General features: G+C 37.6%; 2 protein-coding genes and 2 long non-coding RNA genes across 7 annotated transcripts; 3 read left to right on the top strand and 1 right to left on the bottom strand.

Annotated features, from left to right (window-relative positions):
• Positions 1-462: 462 nt before the first annotated feature.
• On the top strand, positions 463-8,194 carry LOC140750135 (uncharacterized). Of its 4 annotated transcripts, none has more exons than XM_073083531.1 (12): positions 463-661; positions 1,156-1,227; positions 3,414-3,504; positions 3,862-4,042; positions 4,328-4,433; positions 4,831-4,922; positions 5,105-5,188; positions 5,437-5,508; positions 5,740-5,831; positions 6,040-6,167; positions 6,485-6,629; positions 7,017-8,194. In XM_073083531.1, the coding sequence occupies exons 1-12, from the start codon at positions 596-598 to the stop codon at positions 7,169-7,171; spliced, it is 1,284 nt and encodes a 427-aa protein (XP_072939632.1). In that variant the 5' UTR covers positions 463-595; the 3' UTR covers positions 7,172-8,194. The 4 variants fall into 4 exon arrangements, with proteins under 4 accessions (XP_072939632.1, XP_072939623.1, XP_072939639.1 ...); XM_073083522.1 differs by having other exon boundaries at positions 4,328-4,451; XM_073083544.1 differs by having other exon boundaries at positions 478-661; positions 1,143-1,227; positions 4,328-4,451.
• A 1,178-nt stretch (positions 8,195-9,372) lies between these two features.
• On the top strand, positions 9,373-10,413 carry LOC140750128 (uncharacterized). The gene is made up of 2 exons (XR_012103169.1): positions 9,373-9,584; positions 9,762-10,413. It is a non-coding gene; the product is annotated as an uncharacterized LOC140750128 (long non-coding RNA).
• Positions 10,414-13,156: 2,743 nt separating this feature from the next.
• Positions 13,157-14,250, bottom strand: LOC140750125 (uncharacterized). Its single transcript, XR_012103168.1, has 2 exons — positions 14,074-14,250; positions 13,157-13,895 (listed from the first exon to the last, which is right to left on the bottom strand). It is a non-coding gene; the product is annotated as an uncharacterized LOC140750125 (long non-coding RNA).
• Positions 14,251-14,499: 249 nt separating this feature from the next.
• On the top strand, positions 14,500-24,793 carry LOC140750118 (uncharacterized). The gene is given in 13 exon segments (XM_083059011.1): positions 14,500-14,842; positions 16,201-16,337; positions 16,605-16,695; positions 17,047-17,204; positions 17,619-18,027; positions 18,181-18,536; positions 19,093-19,291; positions 19,661-19,874; positions 20,833-20,942; positions 21,538-21,739; positions 22,117-22,248; positions 22,250-23,584; positions 24,038-24,793. Coding segments are annotated over 13 exon segments (3,414 nt in total). The 5' UTR covers positions 14,500-14,804; the 3' UTR covers positions 24,071-24,793.
• Positions 24,794-26,188: the final 1,395 nt, after the last annotated feature.

Raw genomic sequence — 26,188 nt, 5'->3', positions numbered from 1 at the left:
GAAATTGACAAATTTTGATCACAGGTTAAGCTCCCAATTAATGAACTGTAACTGTACCCTTCATTATTATCAGTTCTCGGTATAAATTTATGGTGTATATAAGCATAGTAAAGAAAGAGATAAGTTACTCTATTTTATGAGTCGTGGTCCTTGATATCGAGTTTGCCCAAAAACATCTACAAGCAGCGCTTCTGGCGGACAGACAAAGACATCGAGCAGTTGATTCGATTATTCGAGTGCTCGATTGAAAAATCATACTAAGGCAAAATTTCATTATGTGAACAATAGGTCATATTCTCTTCTGTTACTATCCTCAATCATTAATTTAGCAATTTTAATTTATAATGTTCATTAAAAAATATTGATTCGTTTTTATTACTTAAAGAATTATTTTTTTACAGTGGCATGGAGTCTGCCAGATATATTTTTCTTAATGGTAGCCCTAGCCCTACCAAGTACCAACGCCATATTGTTTTGTAGATGAAATCGGTGTGTGTCATTGTAATTGTAATAATTTGAAACTTCATTATTATTTTCGTTCTAATTAGTTGAATTGTATTTCGTTCGTATTTATCAATAAGAAATTTAATTATAAATGGATTCTCTAGTTGGCTATGGAAGCGACGAGGACAATGATTCTGAAAGATGTCCGCAAGCTTGGGTAAGATTCGTCCTTCCTTTTTACTCTAATGTTTTTCACGAATGTATATTTAAACTTAGAACACACAATTGAAACACCATCCGTACAGATCAATGTATATGAATGAAGAATAAAGATGAATGTCTTGCTGATTGGAATGTTTTGAATAGTAGTAATAAAAAAGTAAATGGGTAGAAGTAGTTGATATTTATAAGTGGTTAATGTCATCCATGGAAATTGTTAATAAACTAAATAGAAGAGAGCCCCGCCTGAAGTCGAATCAAAGATGATTGCAACTCCTTATGACTGAATGCTATAGATAGTAATGCCTAACTTACCACACCCTTTTAACCAGCACAAAAGCGCCAACTCTACTACTAGAAATTTACGATAGGATTGTATACATATTGTATGTTATTTTGTAATATTATGCAATGTAATGTATATTATTTAAGTGTAAATTTTACCTCAATATTAACCTGCGTTCTCTGCTTGACAATAGAATACTATTTTAGGGCGCCGTCGGGGGCTCTCGCCGCCGCGACGACGACACGAACTACGACACTGTCAATATGGATATGAGCGAGGTAATTCTCAATCATTATACCTATAACACCTGTCACATATGCAATAGGGCTTAATGTTGCAGTCACTATCAATTGCTAAGTAATCCTCTCTTTTTAAACTGTTAGCCTTAAAACTCTCTCTGTAAATCAATATGGTACTTAGTAATCAAACCTAATAAAAATTAAGATATTTGCAAACATGTCATGTAAGATCTACTTTTAACTAATAAAATAATAAGCTATTCCTTTTAAACCATTACTGTTAAAAGTAATTATTTCAACTATGATATTAACACTTTTATTATTTTATATGTTACCCATTTGTAAATTGACACAAAACAAAAGTCAAATACCCTCCGACCCGAGGCCTCAAGATGAGCAGCCGTCGCCTCTGCCACCTCTTTACAGCAATCACATGTGAGTACATAGCTTTAAGATAAAAAGAAAATGTCTCCTTTAAAGTCAAACTTTAAAATTTTTATTCAAAACCTACCCATGTATAATTTGTTAAAAAAAATTATGTCATATAGTTACAGTAAAGTATAATAAAATTAAGCTTATTTACTGAAATTTTTAATGCCTAAAATGTTTTTTAACTTGTAACAAAATAGCTAAAATAGATTACTTTTTAATTTAATCTTTAAAGACTAAGAAATATATATACACCGGAACAGCATGAAGGTCCTATTTTTATGTTATTCATTCATAAACACTCATGGGATTAGATCAATGGGACATTCCAAAAACTCTCTGACATGACTGCACCATAGCAACAGTGAATTGTGGTAAAAACAACATAAAAGATTTATGATTAAAACTTATGACACTTGCTTATGTCACCTAGTTTTCTGTTCAATAAATTGTGTAATCCGTGTTAAACTGCTAGTCTTCTCTGAATAAAGAAACAAGTCACACCAAATAGCAAATTGTGGGTATTAGTGGTGGGAAGACAGTGCGGGACCCCTCCTGGCTCCCATCCGCTGCTCGCTCTAGCCCACGGGTACATAGCTGCGTTAGTATGCCCTTACGTTGCTATGAAATATAAATGCTTGTAGTTTTGTGCAACAACTTCAGAGCAGACTAGCAGTGAGGCGCGGACTATAATAAGTCAAACCCGAATATTAAAGGTTTTATTACAACAGAAAACTAGGTGACATAATAAAGTGACACAAGTTTTAATCAATAATCTTTTATGTTGTTATTACCATATGTATTGCTGTGTTTAAGTGGGATGGGTGTTGTGAAGCTGGGACTTATGAGGCATTCTGATCCTCGGGGATGTTGATACACTTGTGATGTGACTTTAATGGGACCCTCTCCTAATTAGGTCCTTCCAGGTGACTAGAGGGCAGTGATGTCAGAAGAGATTGCTGATCATTTGCTGTTCCTATAAAAAAAATATGAAATTCAAAACATAGGAGTATAAAAATACATCTAATTTGTTCCATATGGTCTGAACAATTCCATATTAAATGACATGCACATTTTTCAATAATTTATAAAAAGACTATGCTAATTTTATTCTAAAAGAAAATAAATAATAATGTCTGTTTTCGTAAACACAAAGTTTTTTTTTTTTGTCTTCTTAATATGGGTTCTGTTAGTATTGTGTCAATCTACAACATGTTGAAATTTTTATAATGCAATCATGAAAATTATAGTGTTATTAAAATCATAATTAATATAAATTCACATAAAAAATGGTTTGAATAAAGATATGGTAAGTATTTTTTTCAAAATATAATAAATTATATTGTTATGCAAATAGTAACGATTATTGTAAGTAATTTAAGTAACAACTGTCCAGTATATTATATGTTAACCAGCTTCTTATTATATTATAATAATATTTTTTAATATGTTTGTTTGTTTGTATATATTTTTTATAATCTGTGACTGTCAGTGAAGTATTGTCAAATCGAATATATATATAGCAACTAATTATAATTGTCTCATCTGATCCAGACTATAGGATGATAGTAATAGACTGTAGGCTGATACTTTAAAATATTATATGTAGTACATATGAATATCATATTAATCACATTTTAAAAAGAAAATACATGTTAAGGGCAATCTTCAAGACAGTTGTTGTTAAATCTAGTTGATAATATGGGAATATTTGTAAGACTATATCACTAACATATCTGCCACTATTTAAAAATGCAGTGTATAAAAACTGATAGAGAAATGTTTTCTTGCTGCAGGAGTCCCATGATGAGGAGTCGGAGCCCGAACTGCCGCCAGCGGAGCCTTCAGAAGAACAACGTCATTCACACGATAATAAACGGAGCTTCGGTAAGGAAAGTTGATCTATCTTAAATATCGATCGATCTATCTATCTTAAATAGGAGCACGGTTTTTCATGGATGTCGGACTTATAGTTTGGGAGACCTTTGTTTGCTGACCTATTTAACAAACTTAACTTCAAGTCTAGGTGACTTAATCTCGGATCATGTCTGAAGCCAAACAAAATGTCTGCTATTAGATTGATTCATTATTTGTTTTATAATAGCGCACGAAGTACCCAGCATTTGTCAAGTTTATCCCTTATATAGAAATAAATTAGATGACAAAAAAAAAATACGCCACTGAATCGTGCACAATTTTTGAAAAAAGAAAAGTAATTTAATGCAATTGTTTTTTTTTTATTAGAGGACAACCGCGACCGTCATCGTGATAATGACCGCGATCGCGACAGGCAGCGTGCGCGCAACGACGACCGGCGGGACCGCCGCCGCGACTCTCCCGCTCGCACGCGCTCGGAGAAAGACAAGGCAGACAGAGACAACCGAGCGGACAGACGTTCGCCTCGAAGAGATGATAAATATAATAGGTAAGATTTAAAAAATACTACAAACACGTGTATATAAATTGATTTAGATTGGTTGTAATACCAGTGTACCTAAATTAATTATTTCATCGATTACTAGTTGTACTTCGCGGTTCCACCCGCGTTGAAAAATAGTGGCTCTACATATGTAAATACCTATACTTTAAAATAAAAAATAACTATTTTGTGATACCTAAAATTCTAGTAATTAGTATATTTAGACTAGATAATTAGTATATTGTAATGCAACGATCCATATTATCTCACAATTTCTTTACGAATATTTAGATCAGAGAGATGGGAGCGCAACCGCGGCTACGAGGGCACGTCGCGGGACGGCAGACGTGGCCTCCTCGGCGACCGCCCGGACGAGAGATCGCTCGACGCCGGCAAGGCGAGTAAACATTCTCATGTATGTATGTCGTGACAAGATGAACGAATTATTAACGAGATGAATGAGCCAAATGTTTCCTTATTTTTGTTGATAGGCTGTTTAAAAAACCTTTAGTTTGAACAAACACATGATTTACAATATGGAGAAAAGTAAAAGTGTATAGTCCGCTTTGAAGTTGTTGTGAGGAAGTGTAGTCATACAATTTACTATGGCGAGACGATTCATTTCTATCTTCAGAGCGGACTAGCAGTTTTACGCGGACTATACAACATTTTTAAATTACGAAAATACAGAAAGGTCAAAAATCATAAAAATGCAGTTAGGCAGCAACCTCAAATGTTCTTTGATTGAAATATGCCATATTTTTTTTACAAAATGAAACATAACATAATTATAGATGCCGGCCTTAATGGATTTGAAGCCTTTTGGTGGAGAAGCACCGCCGGGCTTCGTCAGGGCGACGGACACACGCGATGCCGTTTCACCCAGGTAAATCTTTGGTTATTTATAATATGCAGTGCAATGTACTTTTTATAAGAATAATACAAAGGTTGTCGACTTTTGGCTTTTCCAAATATAAATTGGCGAAATTATAATTATCTAAGATAATAATTAATTGGTATCTTTCGTCAAATATGTATATTATTAATGTAAACGTCACTCTCTTATAGATTTACGGAACGCGATCGACGTGACAGAGAAAAGGAGCGGGAACGCGACAGAGATAGACATAGTCGGCGATCAGAAGAAAGACGGTAAGAAATGTTCACCATAATGTTGTTGACTCCAGAGGCATCACTGTCACTTATTTCCGCCCAACACCTGATCCACTGCATGCTTCTTTACTACTTCAATATTATAAAAGAAGCTACCCAAAGTTAGTGATAAATGGAGACTTCCTTCTCAAATACGCTAAAAACTGAGTATAAAATAATATATTTTATATGTTATTTCACCTGAAATAACATTGTAAATAAATAATATAATTTATATGTTATTTCAGGTGTTCCCGGGATCAAGGCAGATCTGAACATCGTTCCCGTTCGCGCGGTGCTCCGTCGAGTCATGGGTCCAGGTAAAACACATACATTACTAGTCAGCTTGCCAATCAGACCAATCAAACAACCAAGTATACAAGCTTACAAAATTATTGCTTACTAGAAAGTGATTCGTAATTGATCTTACGCTATTAGAACCAAAGCCATTTTACTAACTTTAAACATCTTTTTTGCCGTAATCCTACGTTTACGTTTATTAGACCAAGTATTAACAAGAGCTATTTAGCAAAACATCAAAATTATTTCAGCTCAAATGAGAGACGCGGTTCGCCTTCTTCGGGAGATTACAGGCCATCTTCATACAAAGTGAATAAGAAACTTGAAGTCATGGAGAAAATGGGTAAATACAATCTATATTTTCTACTAAACCATATGTTGAAGAACTTATTTAATTAAACAAAAGTGTTTTAACTTTTGTTTGCGTGAATATAAAATAATAATATAAATAAGAATAATATAAAAATGTACCTACGAAAAATTGACAGAAACTAAATAATCTCACCATCCCTTTTTAATTGTTCATAATCAATAGATTTTTTTATTTGTAGGGCTGCAGATCAAAACGCCGGACGGGTCTATGGCCACAGCGCAGCAGTTGCGCGCCGCTGCTCACGAGCCCACCGGCCTGCCCGCCTACTGCAATCCCGCCGCCGGTGGAACCAGGATCCTCGACCAGGTCAGCAACCGCGAACAGCTATGTAAATACAGGCACTACGTGTGTGTGCGTGTATGGACGTGCGAGTACAAACCAGAAGTGTGACATGCATAATAATTGCAAGGGATTGGTTACTTAACATCTGAATTGAGTTGTGTGTCAACAACCTACTCATTATATTGATTATTTATAAAAAAGAAGCTTGTAAATAATTACAACAAAAAAAGCAATAATTTGTAACTTTTTGTAATAAATGTAAAATTATAAAAGTGAAATTTGAATAAATTTACGTTAAATGATGTCATGTAATTTAAGTAAGTCTTATTTTTCACGAATAGGTACAAAAGCGAAAGTTGCTCTGGTCTAATAAGAATAAATCTGAGGCAGAAGAAGCGGCAAAGTGGAGCGGTACGAAATTCGCGCAGGACACCGACGGCAAACAGGTGTCCAAGTTCATGCGGCTCATGGGCATTAAGGAACCAGGTATTGTATAATTAATAATTGTTACTTAAATTCAATTTATGCCATTTCAATATGATATGAAGGCGGCGAACCTTTTGTGGTTCGTCTCCGGCGGCACTACCGCCACACAAATTTCTGCATAATAACAGTAGTGCTAAGCGCTGCTTTGTTCTGGTTTGAAGGGTGTGGTAAGGGAGACACTGTTCCGAGGTGTTCCAGCTTAGTCCTCAAGGGTAGCACCGATCTAAGTTAGGAATATCTAATCCTATCTAGGGTTAATTACATATGTCCATGGGTGGCAGAAGCCACTTACCAACAGGTGCTTTGCATGCTTATCTACTAGTCTTATATTATTAAAAAAAGAAACTGTTCATGTGTATCCTCAATTTATTTGTAAATTGTGTGCAGCTGCCGTCAAGCCGGAACCAACAAGTGCAACAGCAGACCCAAATAAGAAGCAGGAGGAGCTCTTCCAGGCGATGCAGGCGCAGTACGAAGTCGCCCGCGCCACCACACACACCATGCGCGGTGTAGGGCTCGGCTTCCAACGGGGACCCTTCTAGGATCCCTATATCTCCAGCCTTAGTCCACAAACAACTTGACCTGCGACTGTGATGACTTGTGGCTCTCAGGTTAGCCAAGTGAATTTATTTTCACTCTGTCCCAAATGGGTGAAAATTAACAAGTTATTTTGGTTAGTGCAAAAGCCATGGTGTTCAGTAAAAAAGTAGTGAAATGTCTTTCGGACTTCAATATGATTATTCACATCGAAATTGTAGATTGCTTTTATTCGTGATACTGAAGAGTGAAAATTAGAAGATATACATACAATAATGAATTTCAGTGTAAATATTAAGCTCAAAATGTAAAAATTAAATTAATGACCTTTACAAATGCAACACCACAATTATGCAGAACTTGTAATCTCTTCGCATCATTACATGAGATATAGATGGCAACCAAACAGCTGAAAGTTGACTGGAATTTTTAGATCTCTACTCCAAGTACGCCCTTAAAGAATACCTGGTTAAGGAGGAGATCAATTAAGGAACTGTTCAATCAGTTTTTCAAAAATGTAATTTTATCATCAGGAAAATGTATACCTGTGTTAATATTTAACTTCTCAAATATTTCTGGATTTAACCTTATTACGATTATTTTTGTAGTGAATAGTGAAATGTTGGATATGTAAAAAGTTGTATTTATTTAAGTATGTATTGTATGATCAATGGGCATTATGCCTTTACAATATGATGTAAATGTAAAAATGAATTGAATACAGTAATGACATTTAGAGAAATTCCTCTTCCAGAAGGAGTAATCCATCTAATTTGTAATTCATTACTACAAGTTTTATTAGATGTGTATAAATAGTACACAAGATCTTATTTACACTATCTAAAGATGTACTTTAAGAGAAAATGACTGCTAAGGTCAATTAAGTTAATCTCCTGTTTATTTTGTGATAATTCACTATTATTAAAAGAAAATAGATACCTATATACAAAGTATATACTGATATTTTTAATATGATTGATTGCTTCCTGACACCATAATAATGTAAATAATTATTCTTATTTTTTCATGATTTTATTACTGATACAACAATGTTGATGGCAGAACTTTTTTCGTTTGGTTAATCTTTTTAATGACCCTAAAGCAGTAATTGGATACTTATAAATCTAAAACATCTATAAAAACAAGTGTGTCCTACCTATAAGTTTATAATTATCTGCAAACAGAAGTAAAATTATTTTCAATTGTAATTTTTCTAAATATCTCTGGTAGATTTAAATTTTAGAGTTAAGACTCAGAGCTTTGTGTGATATGTTAATTATATTATGCATTCTATAAATGAATGTTTGGATATTGGCAGTATATACTGTGTTATTTTCTTTCCTAGTAGTTTTCGTAAGTTCTTCTTGTTGAGTTGTTTACATATTTGTTTAAATGTAGTCAACACAGTGCATACTACTAATATTCTAGAGTACTTTAGAAATAAAAAAAACATGATAACTGACTGTGGCCTTTTTTTGTAGAAAAAGTTGCAATACCGCACCATCATTGAATAATAATATTATGAGCAGTTTCAATTGTGAACGAGAAACATGTGCACTTGAACAAATCTTCATTTCTTTACCACCTTACCACGCAAAAATGTTGGCTCTACCTGCCTGTATACAAAGGAATCTTTGAACTGAATTTTTTGTTAAAAAACTACCCACCTTTAACGGTCAGTTTAATTCAAAATTTTAAACAATTATTCCAAACGTAGATGAGAAAATAAATTTTGATTATTTTGTCTTATTGCATTTCCCTTGTAAACGATTTCCAAGGCGGTATTATCAAGCGCCTTGCAGAAAGTTCATGGCAAAGTTACTATTCGATAGATTGCAACCATAGATTAGTAATTGCAACCAATAAAAGCAGTTTGTTTTTATTACCACTCAACTAAACAAGAGCTATTTAAAAGCTTAACCACAATATTCAGAAACCATAACATTTCAGTATAATATCTCAAACCAAAGTATAAAACACAATATAAATATTATAATAACATTTATCGACTATAATTGGGTACTTGACAGTTATAACAATAAAATATGAAATATATCCAATATGATAGCTTATAAGTAAACATAAATTATGCAGTATTTAGTTTAATTTTTAATACGTTCTAAGTATTTTAATTTTTTAAAAGAAATTTTCGATTTTTTATCTGTGGATTTTAAATCTCAAAACGGCGACAGTGCTGCTTTAAATGTCAGGTGACGTCACTACATGCATAATAAACAAGACAAATAAAAATGATATCGTTTGCTGTTAGAGTTGGTTGAATTTATGTGAACCGAAATGAATCCACAGTATATTAAAGCTGATAGCGTGAATCTGCTTAAAGAAGATATACAATGCAATAAATAAAAATGAATACAAAAACTTCCGTGAAATAACCTATGGAAATCACAAATAAACAACGTAAGTAAAATATTCTTTATATTTACATTTAATCATTTCGGACAGTTAAAACATTTCTTAACCGATTTCCGATAGAAGAAAGGTTGTCTTTAAGTGATTATCAAGCATTTTAAACTATACTTATATTCTTATATGAACTGCTCTAAGGTTATTTATTGGTTATATTTATATTTTCAGATCTTCGCGACACTCGTATAGTAACGACGCTATAGGGTATGTGCAGTTTAAGAGGCAGGCAAGTTTGTATTTCATGAAAAGTAAAAGTTGTCCTGAATACAAGGTACATCAAAAGTCATGCTCAGTGTCCATGACTGTATATGAAAAACAAAGTATTATTAAATGTGATGACTGTCCTGCCTCCCAAGGATGCAGCAAACATGATTTAATGTGGAGTCATAGAAAGTGAGGAACCAAAAGTTTCAAAGGTGGTCAGCACTCTGAAGTACATAAAGTAAAGGAAATGGGAAATAGTAGTTCTTTACTTGAGTAACAAGATGAAGGAAGGAAAAATACCATACAGTTGCTGTTATTGCACTACAGATTTCTCAAAATGACAATGATAAAAATTATATATCTAGTTGTTACAGAAAATAATTTAAAAAATGAAGAAAGTACACACTCAAGCAGCACAAAAATTCAGCTTAGCAAGAGCTTCAATATACAAGAAAATAACAGCTTCAAAATGCTTTGAGGTTATCTGTAGTAAATATTGTAAATGTAACATATAATGATAAATATATACAAAAGTTCTATGGTGTGTACTCAATAATAGACCCATATAAACCTAACAAACAAAGCAGTCGGTTAATAAAAGATTAAAATTAGCAAATCATGTATTTTTAATTATACAGTCCTGTAAGTTAATCCGTGCACAAGTAATAATAACTCAGTCATCGAAATAGTTTGTTTCTTATTAATTACAGAATGAGGCCTTAAAATAGAGAATTCTCGTAGACGTCTTTTAATTCATTTATTCTATTCTTAACTAATACTATTCTAACTCTATTCTTATTGTAGACATCTTTATAATATATGAAATATATGAATACTTTAACATGCTGTTTTGTTCTGATTACATCCGGGTTTGATGATTTAGAGTATAGGAATCACTCCTTATTCTTTTTTCTCATTAATACTTCTATTATATGTTTGAATCCTCTGTCTGCAAGTTCTTTTAATGTTTATGAGATTTCGGTTTAGGAACGTGTATAAGCAAATTTGTTAGGATATTTAGCGATCGTACATGTACACATCGTCACTGCACACGTCTTATAACTTGTCATTTATTTCAATTTTAGTTATAAAAGCTAAATAACTCCCTATTTTCTTCCGAGCGTTGTTTGTTTACAGTATAATGACGTTTCGCCACAAAATGACACTTGACCGCCTGATTTAACGCGACGTTCCGTTCACCGTAAAGAAACTTTGTTTTTTATTAATAAATAGCCCTTTTTTCGAAAAAGTGATCAATGAAAGGCATATATAATACGTATACTAATTCATTACAACACTTTCCCAAAAAGTGTCAAGTAGCCAATAGGGAATATGCACATTTTTATTTTATTATTTTAAACCACTTATCACATCGTTTTAATATAGTAAAAAATATAAAAAAAAATATTAGTGTTAGAAATATTTTTTTAAAAATTATTTAAAGTATCAATAAAATTTGACACATTTGAACGCCGCCATTTTACGCGCTCTTCGAATGACGTCACGTAGCGTGATTTGTATTTATATTGATGATAATTGTATGCACAAAAAGGTATTATTAAACGTTTTCAGATTTCATCGCTATTTACATCATGGAAAAGGCTAAATAACCTCTTTATAAATATTTCCTAGAGTTATTGTGCAAAACCACTACTATAAATACATTATATAGTGTTTTTTCTTTTGCAAAAGATGCGAAAATACGAAAAGTGTGGTGCAAGATTATAGGAAACAGATAAAGTATCTCCAAAATCGCATTAACATTTGCATTTACTGTAACAAACAATAATTTTAGGTAAATAATTTTAAAATTTTGCATTGATCATCTACTTCGTTAGGTACTTATCGACTTCTACATCAAACACTATAATTTGAAACACACAAAATGCATTATAATCTATTATTTATAATATTATAAGGATATGTGAAGACAGGTGATAGGTTGAAGGTGGTAGAACCCTTTGTGGTTCGACTCTGGCGGCACCACCGCCACACCTATTTCTACCTAATAACAGCAGTGTTAGGCGCTGCTGTGTTCCGGTTTGAAGGGTGTGGTAAGGGAGACAGACTTTTCCGAGGCGTTCCAGCTTAGTCCTCAGGGGTAGCGGCGCATCTGTGGCCGACCTAAGGTGGGAATATCTAATCCTATCTGGGGTTGATTATAGATGTCCATGGGCGGCAGTAGCCACTTACCATCAGGTGAACTGTAACCTCGTTTGCTACTCCTATATTATAAAAAAAGGAAAAAAATAATATTAACAAAATAAGTTATTATCAGTTAAATATATCTGAATTGACCTATGCATAAAAAGCAGTTTATACATTTTGCATATTTTAGGTAAATAGTCCGATTGTGCTTTGACAAAACTACTTTCAATCATTGTTCTTGATTATTCCTAATAATACTATGTAGAAAAATCGCACTAGATAATAAATAACATTGTAGAAATATAGACAAAAACAAATTTTTCTCTCAAACAGTTTGAATATTGACGCCGATAAACATCGTAAAACGCTATGTGACGTCATTTTTCAATTCAACCAATGGGAATGCGTTTTGCAAATTTGAATTTCGCGCGCATAATTTACGATTTTTGATTAAAGTTTTAAACAATTTAATACGAAATAAAGAAAAAATAATGGTTTAGATGTAATTTCAGGACCGTAATGTACCGAGGAAAAAAATAACAAGCAAATCTAAATCACATGCATATTCCCTAACTGTTTTCTGGGCGTGCGTTTATATTTTTATGTTCTGTTATCGCAGCCAAAGAGAGGAGATAGATAACAAGGACTATGAATGTACAATTGGCTACTTGACACTTTTTGGGAAACTGTTTTAATGAATTCATATACGTATTATATATGCCTTTCATTGATCATTTTTTCGAAAAAAGGGCTATTTATTAATAAAAAACATATTTTTATTACGGTAAACGGAACGTTACGCCAAAACAGGCGGTCAAGTGTCATTTCGTAGCGTGACGTCAAAACATTGAAAATATAGAAATAAACTTCGACGCTACACATACTTCAGGGGAAATCTTGGGAATTATTTAACTTTTATTAGTACAATTGCAAGAATGTCAAATTACAAGGCGTGTGCAGTGACGATGTGTTTAAGTACGATCGCTAAATATCCTAACAAATTTGCTTATACAAGTTCCTAAACCCAAATCTCATAAACGTTAAAGAACTTGCAGATTCTTATATGTTTAAATCCTCTGTTTGCAAGCAATGACATTTTATACTATCTATGTAAGAGAAGTATTATTGAAAAAAAGGAATAAATTTAGTAACTCTCGAGTGATTCGTCAATTCCAAATCATTGGAACGGGATGTAATCAAAACAAAACAGCAAGTGGAAGTATTCATATATTTAATATATTATATAGATGTCTATGATAAGAATAGAATTATAAGACGTCTATGAGAATTCTATTTTAAGGGCCCATTCTGTAATTAATAGGACACAATTAAAATATTTCATGACTGTGTTATTATTGATGGTGCATGTGCACTGATTAAGTTACAGGACTGTATAATTAAAAATACATGATTTGCTAATATTAGTATTTTATTAACCGATTTCTTTGTTTATTTGGTTTATATGGTTCTATTAGTGAGTACACACAGTAGAACTTTTGTATATATTTATCATATGTTACAGTTACAATAATTACTACAGATCACCAAAGCTAAATTTTTGTGCTGCCTGCGTGTCTGCTTTTCTTCATTACTAAAATTATTTTCCGTAACAAATGGATATATATTTTTATCACTGTCATTTTCAGAATTAAATTGCAATGCAATAATAGGAACTGTATGGTCACTTTTCTTCCTTCATCTTGTTGGGTAGGTTACGCAAGTAAAGAAGTACTATTTCCCGTGTACTTTACTTTATGTATTTCAGACTGGTGCCCACTTTCGAAACTTTTGGCTCCTCACTTCTTCTAGGCAGGACAGTCATCACATTTTCATTTTCATTGATGTACCTTGTGTTCAGGACAACTTTTACTTTTCATGAAACACAAACTTGCCTTCCTCTTAAACTGCACATACTCTATAACGTCGTCACTATACGATTGTTGGGAAGATCTGTAAATATAAATATAACCAATTAATAACCTTAAAACAGTTCACATAAGAATATAAGTATATTTAAAAAAATCTTAATAATCACTTGAAGACAACCTTTCTTCTGTCTGAAGTCAGTTAAGAAATGTTTTAATTGTCAGATATGATTAAATGTAAATATAAAGAATGTTTTACTTACGTTGTTTATTTGATATTTCCATAGGTTATCTCACGGAAGTTTTTGTATCCATTTTGATTTATTGCACTGCATATATGGAGATTCTTTAAGCAGGTTCACGCTATCAGCTTTAATATAGTATGGCTTCATTTCGGTTCACAACATAAATTCAACCAACTCTAACAGCAAACGATTAAATTATTATTTGTCTTGTTTGCATTCGATGTAATGACGTCACATGATATTTGAGGCAGCACTGTCGCCGTTTTGGGATTTAAAATCCACAGATAAAAAATCATTTTTTTTTTTTTTAAATTATAATACTTAGAACGTATTAAAAAATAAACGAAATACTGCATAATTTATGTTTACTTATAAGCTATCATATCCAACATATTTCATATTTTATTGTTATAACTGTCAAGTACCCAATTTGTGTATATCAGCAACAATGGTAACACAGAACGCAAGGCGTCAAACCGTCAAACGCCAAGTTCCTGTTTGTCAGATAACAAAATGCAATTGTGGGATTCACCGATAGTTGAATTGGATTTTAATCAATTTTGCATTTACTGGATTTTCATTGGATAGATAAAGAAATAATTGATTAACATCATGAGTATATATGTGGAGATACCGTATTAGCTTTTTTTAAGTGGTGATCTACCCGTGAAGTTGATATTTTGCTAAAGTAACTATTTATTTCGTCGTCGGAAAATTTGCGGCTGCATTTTCGGTTTTCATCGGGAACAATGGAGGAAATCGAAGCGATGGACACATGTCCAAATTGGTGAGTCCCTTACAATCTAAAGGTTCTCGATGTTGTCAATATTTACCCTATTTATACCTTAATACGCTCTTGAGCTATTTTTAGATAAATAGAACGAATTGTACATGTGTTTAACGCAGTTTCTCACCCGGTTGTTTACCTCTTCATGTAATAATTTATATTCCGCACTCGAAATGTATTTCGCTATAAACTTGTAATAAAATCTTTTGTTCCTTGCCAAAAAAAAAATACAATCTACCTTCATGTTATGATATTAAAATATGGACGATCAATTTAAAACTACAAAAGGGCACGTAAATTTTGTAACATGGTCAGATAGTATAACTATTACCTTGTAAGCATCTATTATAGCCTATACCTATAATACTGTGCCAAGTTGTATTAGAATTATGCAATAGATTGAATGCAATTGATACATTGTCACATCTGTTACTCTTGTAGTATTTAACAGTCAAAATAAATGTATGCTTATGTTTAATTATGTTTTTTTTTCGTTTATAATGAAATTATGATCCATTACTGTGATTGTGTAATAAGTTATGCAGCCCATTGCGAATATCCCATGCCTGCACAAACAATAATATAAGCACTTATAACATGATACATAAAATGGATATATGTAGTTGTATTTTAAATGAATCCTAACTATGTATATATAACATATAAAGAAATAATTGGTCATGCAAAATGATTTTAATACAACCTTTCATTGTGGGATGTGATATAAATAGTCAATGAAAAAGGGATCTAATAAGTTATTTGTGACAGTATGTTGGTTATTTGCTGGTTTTGATCCTTTGAATCTCACTCGTCTTAGGTTATTACTATTTTACTTTATTTTCGATTTTTTTTAATGTCAAGTCATATACTTTTTCAATTTCTCCCTGTACAGTCTATTTTTTAGTTAAAAAATAGATGTACAAAGAACACTCTAACTTCTTACCCTATTTTCAGTCAGTGTCGTCAGTTTCTCAAGTGTGTATTATCAATGCTTTGCTACACTAGTTATATTAGAACTTATGTGCAGTACTGCATATACAGCTATGCTTATGAAACAAACTAAAACATATTTTAGAAACAATAGAATAGTCATCTAGTGGTAATTTAAAAAACAGGTAGTTGACTGTTGAAAGTATTGAAATGGGTAGTCATGTAATACTACCCATTATACTATAACTATAATAATATGCCACATACTAGGTCCACATATAGCTGAGAACCTTTACCGTAACCTCATAAATGGTATGAAAAAATTTCATCATAATCAGTCAAGCTATTTAGAAGAAACAGGATTTCTAATTGTAAAGAAATAATATAAAGGTAAATAAATTAATGAAAGATTGTTTCTTGACTTTCAGCAATCGGGAGATACCCACAGCAAATTTCATGGTTCACACTGCTCACTGCGCCCGCAACATTAAGATATGCACTGTGTGTAAGGAACCAGTGCCAGCGAATGAGCTTGATGAACATCATGATAAGCTGCATATGCTGTGTAAGTGTCATGGAAGATCTTTATGAACATTTCGTAATAACTGGTTAATTGATATCAACTCTAAATTAAATGGAGTCTTCTTAGTTAGACTCAGAGGCATAGCTTCGTCTAATGTTTAAAAATTCAAATGCCAACAAATATTTTGAGTCAAAAACAGTTGACAATGTGACGATAGAGTTAAAAAAGTAAAATCTTCAAGAAAAATAAGAACTGAATTTTTTATTCCACTCCATGCAATAAGTTTCATAAATGTGTAATTTGTTTCAGTGCCATGCAAAAAGTGTAGCGAGTTAGTACGCGGCACAGACATGGAAGATCACATCCGGGATTCCTGTGCATTTACAATGCAATCATGCCGGTAAACTTTATAAATGTTCCAAAAATGCTTTACATAATGTTTAAGCTCTAGCTAATTATATTTGAATGTAACGTTTTGTAGGATTATCATTTCTTAAAAATAATCTATAATTATACTTATACTTATAATACTTATATATAATATTATAAAGAGGAAAACTTTGTTTGTTTGATTGCAATAAATATATAGCTGAATAAGCTGGAATGCCTCGGAAAAGTATGTCTCCCTTACCATACCCTTTTAAACAGAACACAGCAGCGCTTAACACTTGTGTGGCGGTGGTGCGACCGGAGTCAAACCACAAAGGGTTCTACCACCTTTAAAAATATAATAATGCCATATTATCCGCAGTTTCTGTACGCTGGAGCTGCGTCGTCGCGAGGTGCCGCAGCACGAGCGCTACTGCGGCGCGCGCACGGAGCGCTGCGCGGACTGCGGCGAGTACGTCATGCTGCGCTACCGCCAGCTGCACGTCGAGTCCAACCACGGCTTCCTGCGCCTCGACGATGGTAACACATGAAAAGGCACTTTCTACACTCGCAGTCCCATACAGGACAGGATTCCCCGCCTCCTGGGTGCTATGGACACATAAGAGACGAAAATAAAAATAACCACACCCAGAATAGAAATCTATGTTCATCCTTTTTATATCTTTTTGACCGGAAACCTGCCTGTAACCCTCTCTCTGATCTGCGCTGCAGACCGGTATGGTGACTGCTCCGCCACGCGGGTCGTATACCATATACCCGAAAGTGGTAGAAAAAGGTTAACGACGCACTTTTTATAAACCTCGGATAGTATTCTAATCTTATCTGTATGTATGAAACACCATACGAAGTATTGGTACATTTATTGATGTTCAAAAATAATTTGTGAAAAATCTATTTCAAGTAAAATATTTTGATATATAATTGAATTCACAGATTCCCCACCACGCTTGACCAGGCGGGAGTTGCTGGACTACCCTCCACACTGGCCGATCGCTCGCGCGAAGGAGGTCACCAGAAACACGAATATACCAGGAAAGCTGAATGAAGGGCCGTTAGGTGCCTGGTGTCGACGCCAACGGGAATTGCAAAATGAAGATGATTATGATCCAGTTTTATCTGCAGAATTGATAAGGGATCAGATTATGGGCACTTTTGCGTACCGCCCTCCACAGGATGAGCAGCCCAGTGTCAGTACGGCTGACGGGAACGCAGCCGCATCCAGACCTATCAACATCAGGCCACCCCCCAAGGCGAATGGCCTGCCGAAGTTCCCGAAGCGGACCAATGATCAACCCCAGGTCAACACAAACGTCGAGCCCCAAGATAAAGTTCAGAAGAATCTGTAAGTAGCCACTTTGTTTACAAAGTTTACAAAAAAAAAAAACAGATAATCACATTGTTTTCTACACAAGAACGTGTATCTTTAAAAAACAAATACGACAAAACTATCTTATAAAAATCACACCTTTTTCATATAATTTGTTTTCGTGCTTAGAACGGTTGCACGAGGTGCGGTGAAGAAGCGTCCAGCGCCGGCGCCGCCCGCCGCCGCTACTACCTCCGCTACCTCTCCCGCTACCAGCTCTGCTACCTCCTCCACTACCGCTCCGGCTACCACGTCCAATAAAAGCCCAACAATATCCTTCGCGACCTCTCCCACTACGGCTCCTGCTACCACGTCCACTAAAACCCCAGGTACATCCTCCGCGAAATCTCCCGCTACTTCCTCAGCTACCTCCCCCGTCCCGCCCCCGTCGGCCGTCCGCGACATGCCGTACTACAGCGCGATGCAGCGCCTGCAGGATGAAGAGCGTCGCCGCATGGAGGAGAACGCCTACAACCGTGCCAATGGTCAGTCCTAATTATATGTAATACTCTAAGTCCCAAACACGTGAATTCTATCTTGAGGCGGACGAGTCCGATATCTTTTGTAAATATTGATGAGAATGAACCCTATTTTTATGTTTATATCCTGTCTATAAAAAAATGATAACATTTCTTCTCTTCGTCGCCAGCTTAAATGATCGATGTGCAGTGTTTTTTTTATAATTTCTTAATTCATTACTATTGCGGGTGCCGGGGAGGAAGGGGGGAGGGGCGTTAAGCCTCCCCAAGGGATAATAGTTACTCCTTTATACAGTGGCGGACTATGGTCGTCGGAGGTCCGGGGCGGAAAGTTGAATGGAGGCCCCCTGTCTAAAAATTTAATTTGATTTTACAAAATTACGTGTTTTTTCACTGATTTATATACTTTTCAGATTGTATGGGTCTGATGACCTTTATTAGCAACTGTGTTTGGGAGGGCCCCCAGGATCGGGGACTCGAGGCGGACCGCCCTTCCGCCCCACCCTTAGCCAGCTAGAGTCTTTACCCTAATTATCATTACAAATCAGGCATCAATCCCCAGGGTTGCCACCAGTGCTGAGCCCGGCCGCGAAGGTGGAGAAGCTGCGCAAGATGGACGCGCTGCACAACCGCGAGCTGGCCGACAACAGCCACAAGAGCCGCCTGCAGGGCCGCGTCTGGCAGAACAACAACGACCTCGCGCCCGCCGGCCACACGCTGGGGCGGAGCACTCCCACGCAGAACACTACTAATGGGGAAAGGTATGATGTTTTAATACTCAGTGTTGGCCTTTGAATTGTTTTTAATGTTCTAGTAGTAAATCTCCCAGAAGACCACCAATGGAGAAGATATCATGGCCTTGGATAGTTACTTCAACAATAGACATTTGGTCTATTGTTATGCATAATATTACGTTATTTTTTTTTATTTCTCGGAAAGGGTGGTATTTACCGTTAGAGAAGGTGATGATACCTGCGGAGAGGCTGTACTCGATTCGTATCAGTAGTAATCTCTTGTATCTATACAATATGTTTAGAAATCTTCGATAGATGGATAGCCAACGCTTAGTGGCGCCATCTGTCGTGGAGATGTGTGTGGCCCACCCTCTCTAACCTATATGTTTGTGCCAGCTCATCGACGGTGCCGCAAGACGCGGACGTGGAGAGCGAGCGCAACAAGCTGCGCGACCTGAAGCCGATGTCGCAGGAGCAGTTCATGGAGCGGTTCAGCGCGCTGCAGCTGCGGCCCGCCGCCGTCCGCGCCGCCAACGGCACCGCCGCGGCCACCGACCGCTACGGCGAGATCCGCACCTCGCTGCGGGAGCTCCGCCGCGGACTTAACGAGGTATGTGTGGAACATAGATATATCAAGATAGATATCTCATCATCGTCATCATGACGTGGAGAACTAGCTAGGGCTAGACGGAAAATATTACGACCAAAAGTTGTAACGACACTTTTTGCTATTGTTGTAAGCCGTGCAGCGTGCGCGTGTTTGTCTGTCTGTCTCTGTCTCTTTCTCTCTCTCTCATTGTCAGTTGTTTTCGTTTCGTCTTTCTATTTCGCTATAAAATGCTATAAAATTGAGCGTACTGATTAAGTTTATATTACATTATATTTGTATTATATTACATTATATTAATCAAAAGGAACCTTGTTCCATCCGGGTGTCCTTTGACACCTCCCATCTTTTTATTTTATTTTTAAGCTATTGCATAGCTTCTATCGCGGGCCTTGAGCGTGGAGACCGAATCCAGAAATTCCGTTACGAAAAAACCTAACACCCTCCACTCCGACCGGCACAGCGGTGATACTTTTTAGTAGCGATCTGTGCGCCCCGGGGCGCACACGCCAGTTGACGGGTTAATGACTTTTTGAAATATCACGCTTGCAATTTGCATAAGTTGATAAAAAATGCTATGCAATAGCTTTATCGCGGCAGTCTCCGAGTGCCACACGTATTTTTTACAATATATGACATGCAGTCCACCTAATAGTCAGTGGATACTGCTACCCATGGACATATATAATCAATCCCAGATAGTATTAGATATTCCTACCTGTGGTCGGCCCCAGTTGTGCCGCTACCCCTGAAGAGTAAACTAGTATACTTCGGTAAAGTATGTCTCCCTTACCACACCTTTCGAACCGGTAGACAGTAGCGTATAAACACTACTGCAGAAATAGGTGTAGCGATGGTACCGCCGGAATCGAACCACAGAGGGTTCTACCACCTTCTTACATGACCAAATTAATGTGTTTATAACCCAAAACATATTTTATTTAAGTTTTTTTCTTTCTAGGTTACTGCACCATACACCAACAATAACCACCTAGGCATTGACAGCAACATTTTAAACCAACTGGAGGAGTCTGCATTCGGCATTATTGATGTGCCCGATAACAATCGGCTGTAAGTATCTTTTGTATTGTTATATTTTAGGTACGTTTGGAGTTAGCGTCTACTTTTTAATGATAATAAGAAATTCCTATAAATCCTTTGCCGATTTAAACAGTGAGGATTAACCGTACAAAATGTTTTCTTTTGTAAATAATGAACATAGAAGGGTCACTTTGCATTCATGTTACACTTTTAGCCTTTCTAGTGATGATAGTATGGTAATAAAATTTCGTAACTATACTATATAAGTTTTTAGGCGATTATAAAAATAAAATTGCAAATAAAACCAGCTATTAAAAATTTCCCAAATCTGCAAATAGCAGATGACAACGAAATTTTATCTTACAAAGAAATATTTAAAATTCATGGTTTTATGAAGTGAATGTTACATGCCTTCGTGATCTTTTGCTTATATTCTTCAATATAGTAATAATAATATCTTTATTTGTGAATATATAGGTATACAGGTTTTTTAGATATTACTAAAAGGTGCTCTACATTCAACTCTTATGGGCATACAAATATTTATCGTCATAACCTAAGGACAAATTACTACTTATTTATCTATTTAATCTTTCGTATTTTAATACCGACTGTCTGTGCACAGGGATGAAGCCCGTGCACCGTCCCCGCCTCGCCCAACGGGCTTAATCAGGGGGGGAGGGCTGATCGTCGGACCGAGGACGTTCCGGCCGGACCGCGCGGCGCTGCGCGGCGGCACCATGCCGCCGAGGGCGGAGCCCGACCTGCTCATCCTGTGCGAGTACTGCAACGAGCCGCAGCGCGCGCGCCTGTTGAGCTGCCATGAGGTTGGCTTATTTATTTTACACCATGTATTGACCTACAAGCGACTGTCGATGTTAGACCCAATACTAAATTTATGAAAGAAATTACCTATTATCCCTTTAAACCAAAATAAATCCTAAATAAATTGCTGCGTCCTACAAGTGTCGCGTTAATTCTATTCTATTCCTCATCTACCTGCAGTAACCACGTAATATTAAAAACCAAGTATAATTCGCGCCAAACTGCTAGTCCGCTCTGAAGTCGTTGCGAGCAGGTGTAGTCATACAATTTTCTATGACGACGCGCTTCATTTCTATATTCAGAGCGGACTAGCAGATTTACTCGGACTATAACTACTACGTGTGCTACTTGTATGACATATAGAAATGTGCTTATCCAGGAGTGGTGCCGCGTCCTGGCGGACCGTCGCGCGAGGCCGACGTCGCCGTGGGACGACGAGTCGCCGGTGCTGCCGTGCGAGTTCTGCGCGGAGGCGCTGCCCTACTACCTGCTCACCGAGCACCAGGTGCGCTCTCGCTCGGCTTACAGTGTGTGCCGCGTGCTGCCGGGGCGGAGGGGGAGTCGCCGGTGCTGCCGTGCGAGTTCTGCGCGGAGGCGCTGCCCTACTACCTGCTCACCGAGCACCAGGTGCGCTCTCGCTCGGCTTACAGTGTGTGCCGCGTGCTGCCGGGGCGGAGGGGGAGTCGCCGGTGCTGCCGTGCGAGTTCTGCGCGGAGGCGCTGCCCTACTACCTGCTCACCGAGCACCAGGTGCGCTCTCGCTCGGCTTACAGTGTGTGCCGCGTGCTGCCGGGGCGGAGGGGGAGTCGCCGGTGCTGCCGTGCGAGTTCTGCGCGGAGGCGCTGCCCTACTACCTGCTCACCGAGCACCAGGTGCGCTCTCGCTCGGCTTACAGTGTGTGCCGCGTGCTGCCGGGGCGGAGGGGGAGTCGCCGGTGCTGCCGTGCGAGTTCTGCGCGGAGGCGCTGCCCTACTACCTGCTCACCGAGCACCAGGTGCGCTCTCGCTCGGCTTACAGTGTGTGCCGCGTGCTGCCGGGGCGGAGGGGGAGTCGCCGGTGCTGCCGTGCGAGTTCTGCGCGGAGGCGCTGCCCTACTACCTGCTCACCGAGCACCAGGTGCGCTCTCGCTCGGCTTACAGTGTGTGCCGCGTGCTGCCGGGGCGGAGGGGGAGTCGCCGGTGCTGCCGTGCGAGTTCTGCGCGGAGGCGCTGCCCTACTACCTGCTCACCGAGCACCAGGTGCGCTCTCGCTCGGCTTACAGTGTGTGCCGCGTGCTGCCGGGGCGGAGGGGGAGTCGCCGGTGCTGCCGTGCGAGTTCTGCGCGGAGGCGCTGCCCTACTACCTGCTCACCGAGCACCAGGTGCGCTCTCGCTCGGCTTACAGTGTGTGCCGCGTGCTGCCGGGGCGGAGGGGGAGTCGCCGGTGCTGCCGTGCGAGTTCTGCGCGGAGGCGCTGCCCTACTACCTGCTCACCGAGCACCAGGTGCGCTCTCGCTCGGCTTACAGTGTGTGCCGCGTGCTGCCGGGGCGGAGGGGGAGTCGCCGGTGCTGCCGTGCGAGTTCTGCGCGGAGGCGCTGCCCTACTACCTGCTCACCGAGCACCAGGTGCGCTCTCGCTCGGCTTACAGTGTGTGCCGCGTGCTGCCGGGGCGGAGGGGGAGTCGCCGGTGCTGCCGTGCGAGTTCTGCGCGGAGGCGCTGCCCTACTACCTGCTCACCGAGCACCAGGTGCGCTCTCGCTCGGCTTACAGTGTGTGCCGCGTGCTGCCGGGGCGGAGGGGGAGTCGCCGGTGCTGCCGTGCGAGTTCTGCGCGGAGGCGCTGCCCTACTACCTGCTCACCGAGCACCAGGTGCGCTCTCGCTCGGCTTACAGTGTGTGCCGCGTGCTGCCGGGGCGGAGGGGGAGTCGCCGGTGCTGCCGTGCGAGTTCTGCGCCCAGCGGTGGGGCAGTAATGGGTTGACGACTGACGAGCATGCAGTCCACGTAATGCAAAGTGGCTACTGCCGCCGATGGCCTACTGTAAATAACCCCAGATAAGATTAGATTCTTGCCTGAGGTCGGCCACAGATGCGCCGTTACCCCTGAAGACTAAGCTAGAATGATTCGGATAATTATGTATCTCAATAGTTAAATAGTTAATTAAGTTAGTATGTATATGTCGGTACATAACCATGGAATGCTCGATTGATTCGAGTTTTCTAATTTCCTGTCCTTTAAAAAAAATGCGTCCGGCTCGATGGACCAAATCGGCCAAATATAATATGAGCGGATTTATGATTTTTTTGTACATTTTCTCTTGCAGGAACTATGCAGTCAAGATGCGCACCTGATGTAGGACAGAACATCATTCGTCAACGAGCTGAGAATTTGAATCATTATTATTACCTACTTACTCTAAATATTCGTATTAACTTTAAATGTCGTGACCATTTATAGTAGTCGGTGTTGCCAGTAATATTAGTGGTATTAGCGAATCGAATTTATTTTCTAAACTAGATCGTTTTCCAAAAAAATTTTGGCTGTCTATTTTTTCCTATTCTTTTGCCTATACACTATCTTTCCTCTATACTTTTACATACCTACCATGTTACTTTACTTTTAACTCTTCATTTATTAATTCAGTATTAATTGTATGAAGCTTAAGTGTGATTATTAAAAATAACACAAATAAGTTTGGGTGACTAATTAATAACCAAAGAATCGTGGAATTGAAAAAAATACAAAATCATTCTTAATATTAAATTGGCTCTATAGTTTTAACTGTTACTCGGGCCTATAAGGTCCAAATGTAAAAATAGAATCGATATCAAATATCATTCATTATTGGCTAAAAATCTAAATTTATCGATTAAAATAATGTGTTACAGCTGGTTTGTAACACATAATTAAATTATTACCAAAATACCTTAAATGTGCGGAAGCAAAGAAATGTATACGAAGGTTTCTTGTTTCAACGAGAGTGTCGATAGATTGGCGTCTGGTTTAGTGTCGACCGCTGAGAGAGAGAGAGAGATGTGTGAGAGAGATAGAAATGGACGCACACTAAGCCTTTAACCATATTGTGTAAAAAAACGCTGGGTAAAACTCTCTATTACAATTTATTCTCCAAATCGAACTATGTAAATTAAACGGATACTTCATAAATGTGTTTTGCAACCCATTTCAAGAAATGTTCATGACAATTTTCATTAACTTGATTTGATTTTGTTATGCCCTTACAAACTCTTTTGTGCCACAATTATTATACTTAACAATACTGTTATCTTAGGGTAAGTAATATAAAACCTTGTACGCAATATTATTTCCCAACATACTATAAAACTGCTATTATTGGATAAGTCCTATTTAAAAAAAAAAGAAGACGCTTTCTACATTCATAGCTCCACACTTAGATTCACTAGGTTGTGGGTGCCATGGACACCGGGACCGAACCCGGTACCCTTAGCGCAGACTAATATGGATTAACGCCCCGCCCCACGGGTTGTGGAAAAGATACTGCCTACAGAAACATATTGCGTACAAGGCTTTAAACGGTGCCGAAGCGACTTATCTCGATTGACTATAACAATAATCAAGGGATTAATTTTATTGTAATTAACACAAATTACTAATCTTGATTGATAATTAATAATTAAATCAAGCGAAACGTTCTAACCTAATTCTTAATAAGTATAAAACTTCAATCGTGATTAACTGCAGACTTTGTATTTAATTTAAAGTTGGTGTCGAAAATGGCTGACATTGAACTCTAACTGAGATAGACTGGACTGCATGATCCTTAGGTACTTTATTACACAGCAAAATATGGCAACGTCAGTTGTAGATAGTCGTTTCGGTCGTACTTTAAATCACGTAGTATTCATTAGATATTAGGAAGTTCCACGTTAACTATATTTTCTTACACAAATGTCAGTGGCTCAATGTCCTGGAGTTTAGATCTCACACGATTTAGTTCTTAGTCGCATGTAATATACTTTATCACGATGACAATTAATTATAATTTGTACATATATACATTATTTACCTTCAGTTATTGTGGGATGTTTATTTTAACGCAGATTAGAGGCTCATTTTAGGCGGCGTTCACATCAAACGTGTTAGCCGTCGAGTGTGAACGGGCTTACTTTAAACATCATGAGAACGTGAACTGCATATAATAACAATACAGCTACGACTACGCATAGCTTATCGTCAATTCTGTATATAAAAAATTGAATATGGAACATGAAACTATGTAATGCTCTTTCACATTGGGCAGATAAACCGTTTGGTTCGAACGCAGCCTTATGGTTATATAGTTTGTATATTGATTGTATTTCTTGTTTAAAATATTTTATTTGTTAAGGAACTACGTAATTATAAGATAACTCACGTAACCGTTAGTTTTAGGACGTCGATGTAATCCTAGTAATGTTAAGAATATAATCCCAGGCGTAGCCAAGCTTTTGTAGGA

This window comes from Epargyreus clarus, unplaced genomic scaffold (assembly GCF_041222505.1).
Source record: "Epargyreus clarus isolate Ecla_fem2 unplaced genomic scaffold, WU_Ecla_fem_2.2 ptg000003l, whole genome shotgun sequence".
Taxonomy (NCBI): Eukaryota; Metazoa; Arthropoda; class Insecta; order Lepidoptera; family Hesperiidae; genus Epargyreus; species Epargyreus clarus.
Note: the sequence above shows the minus strand (reverse complement) of the source record. Positions and strands in the feature narration are given on the sequence as shown.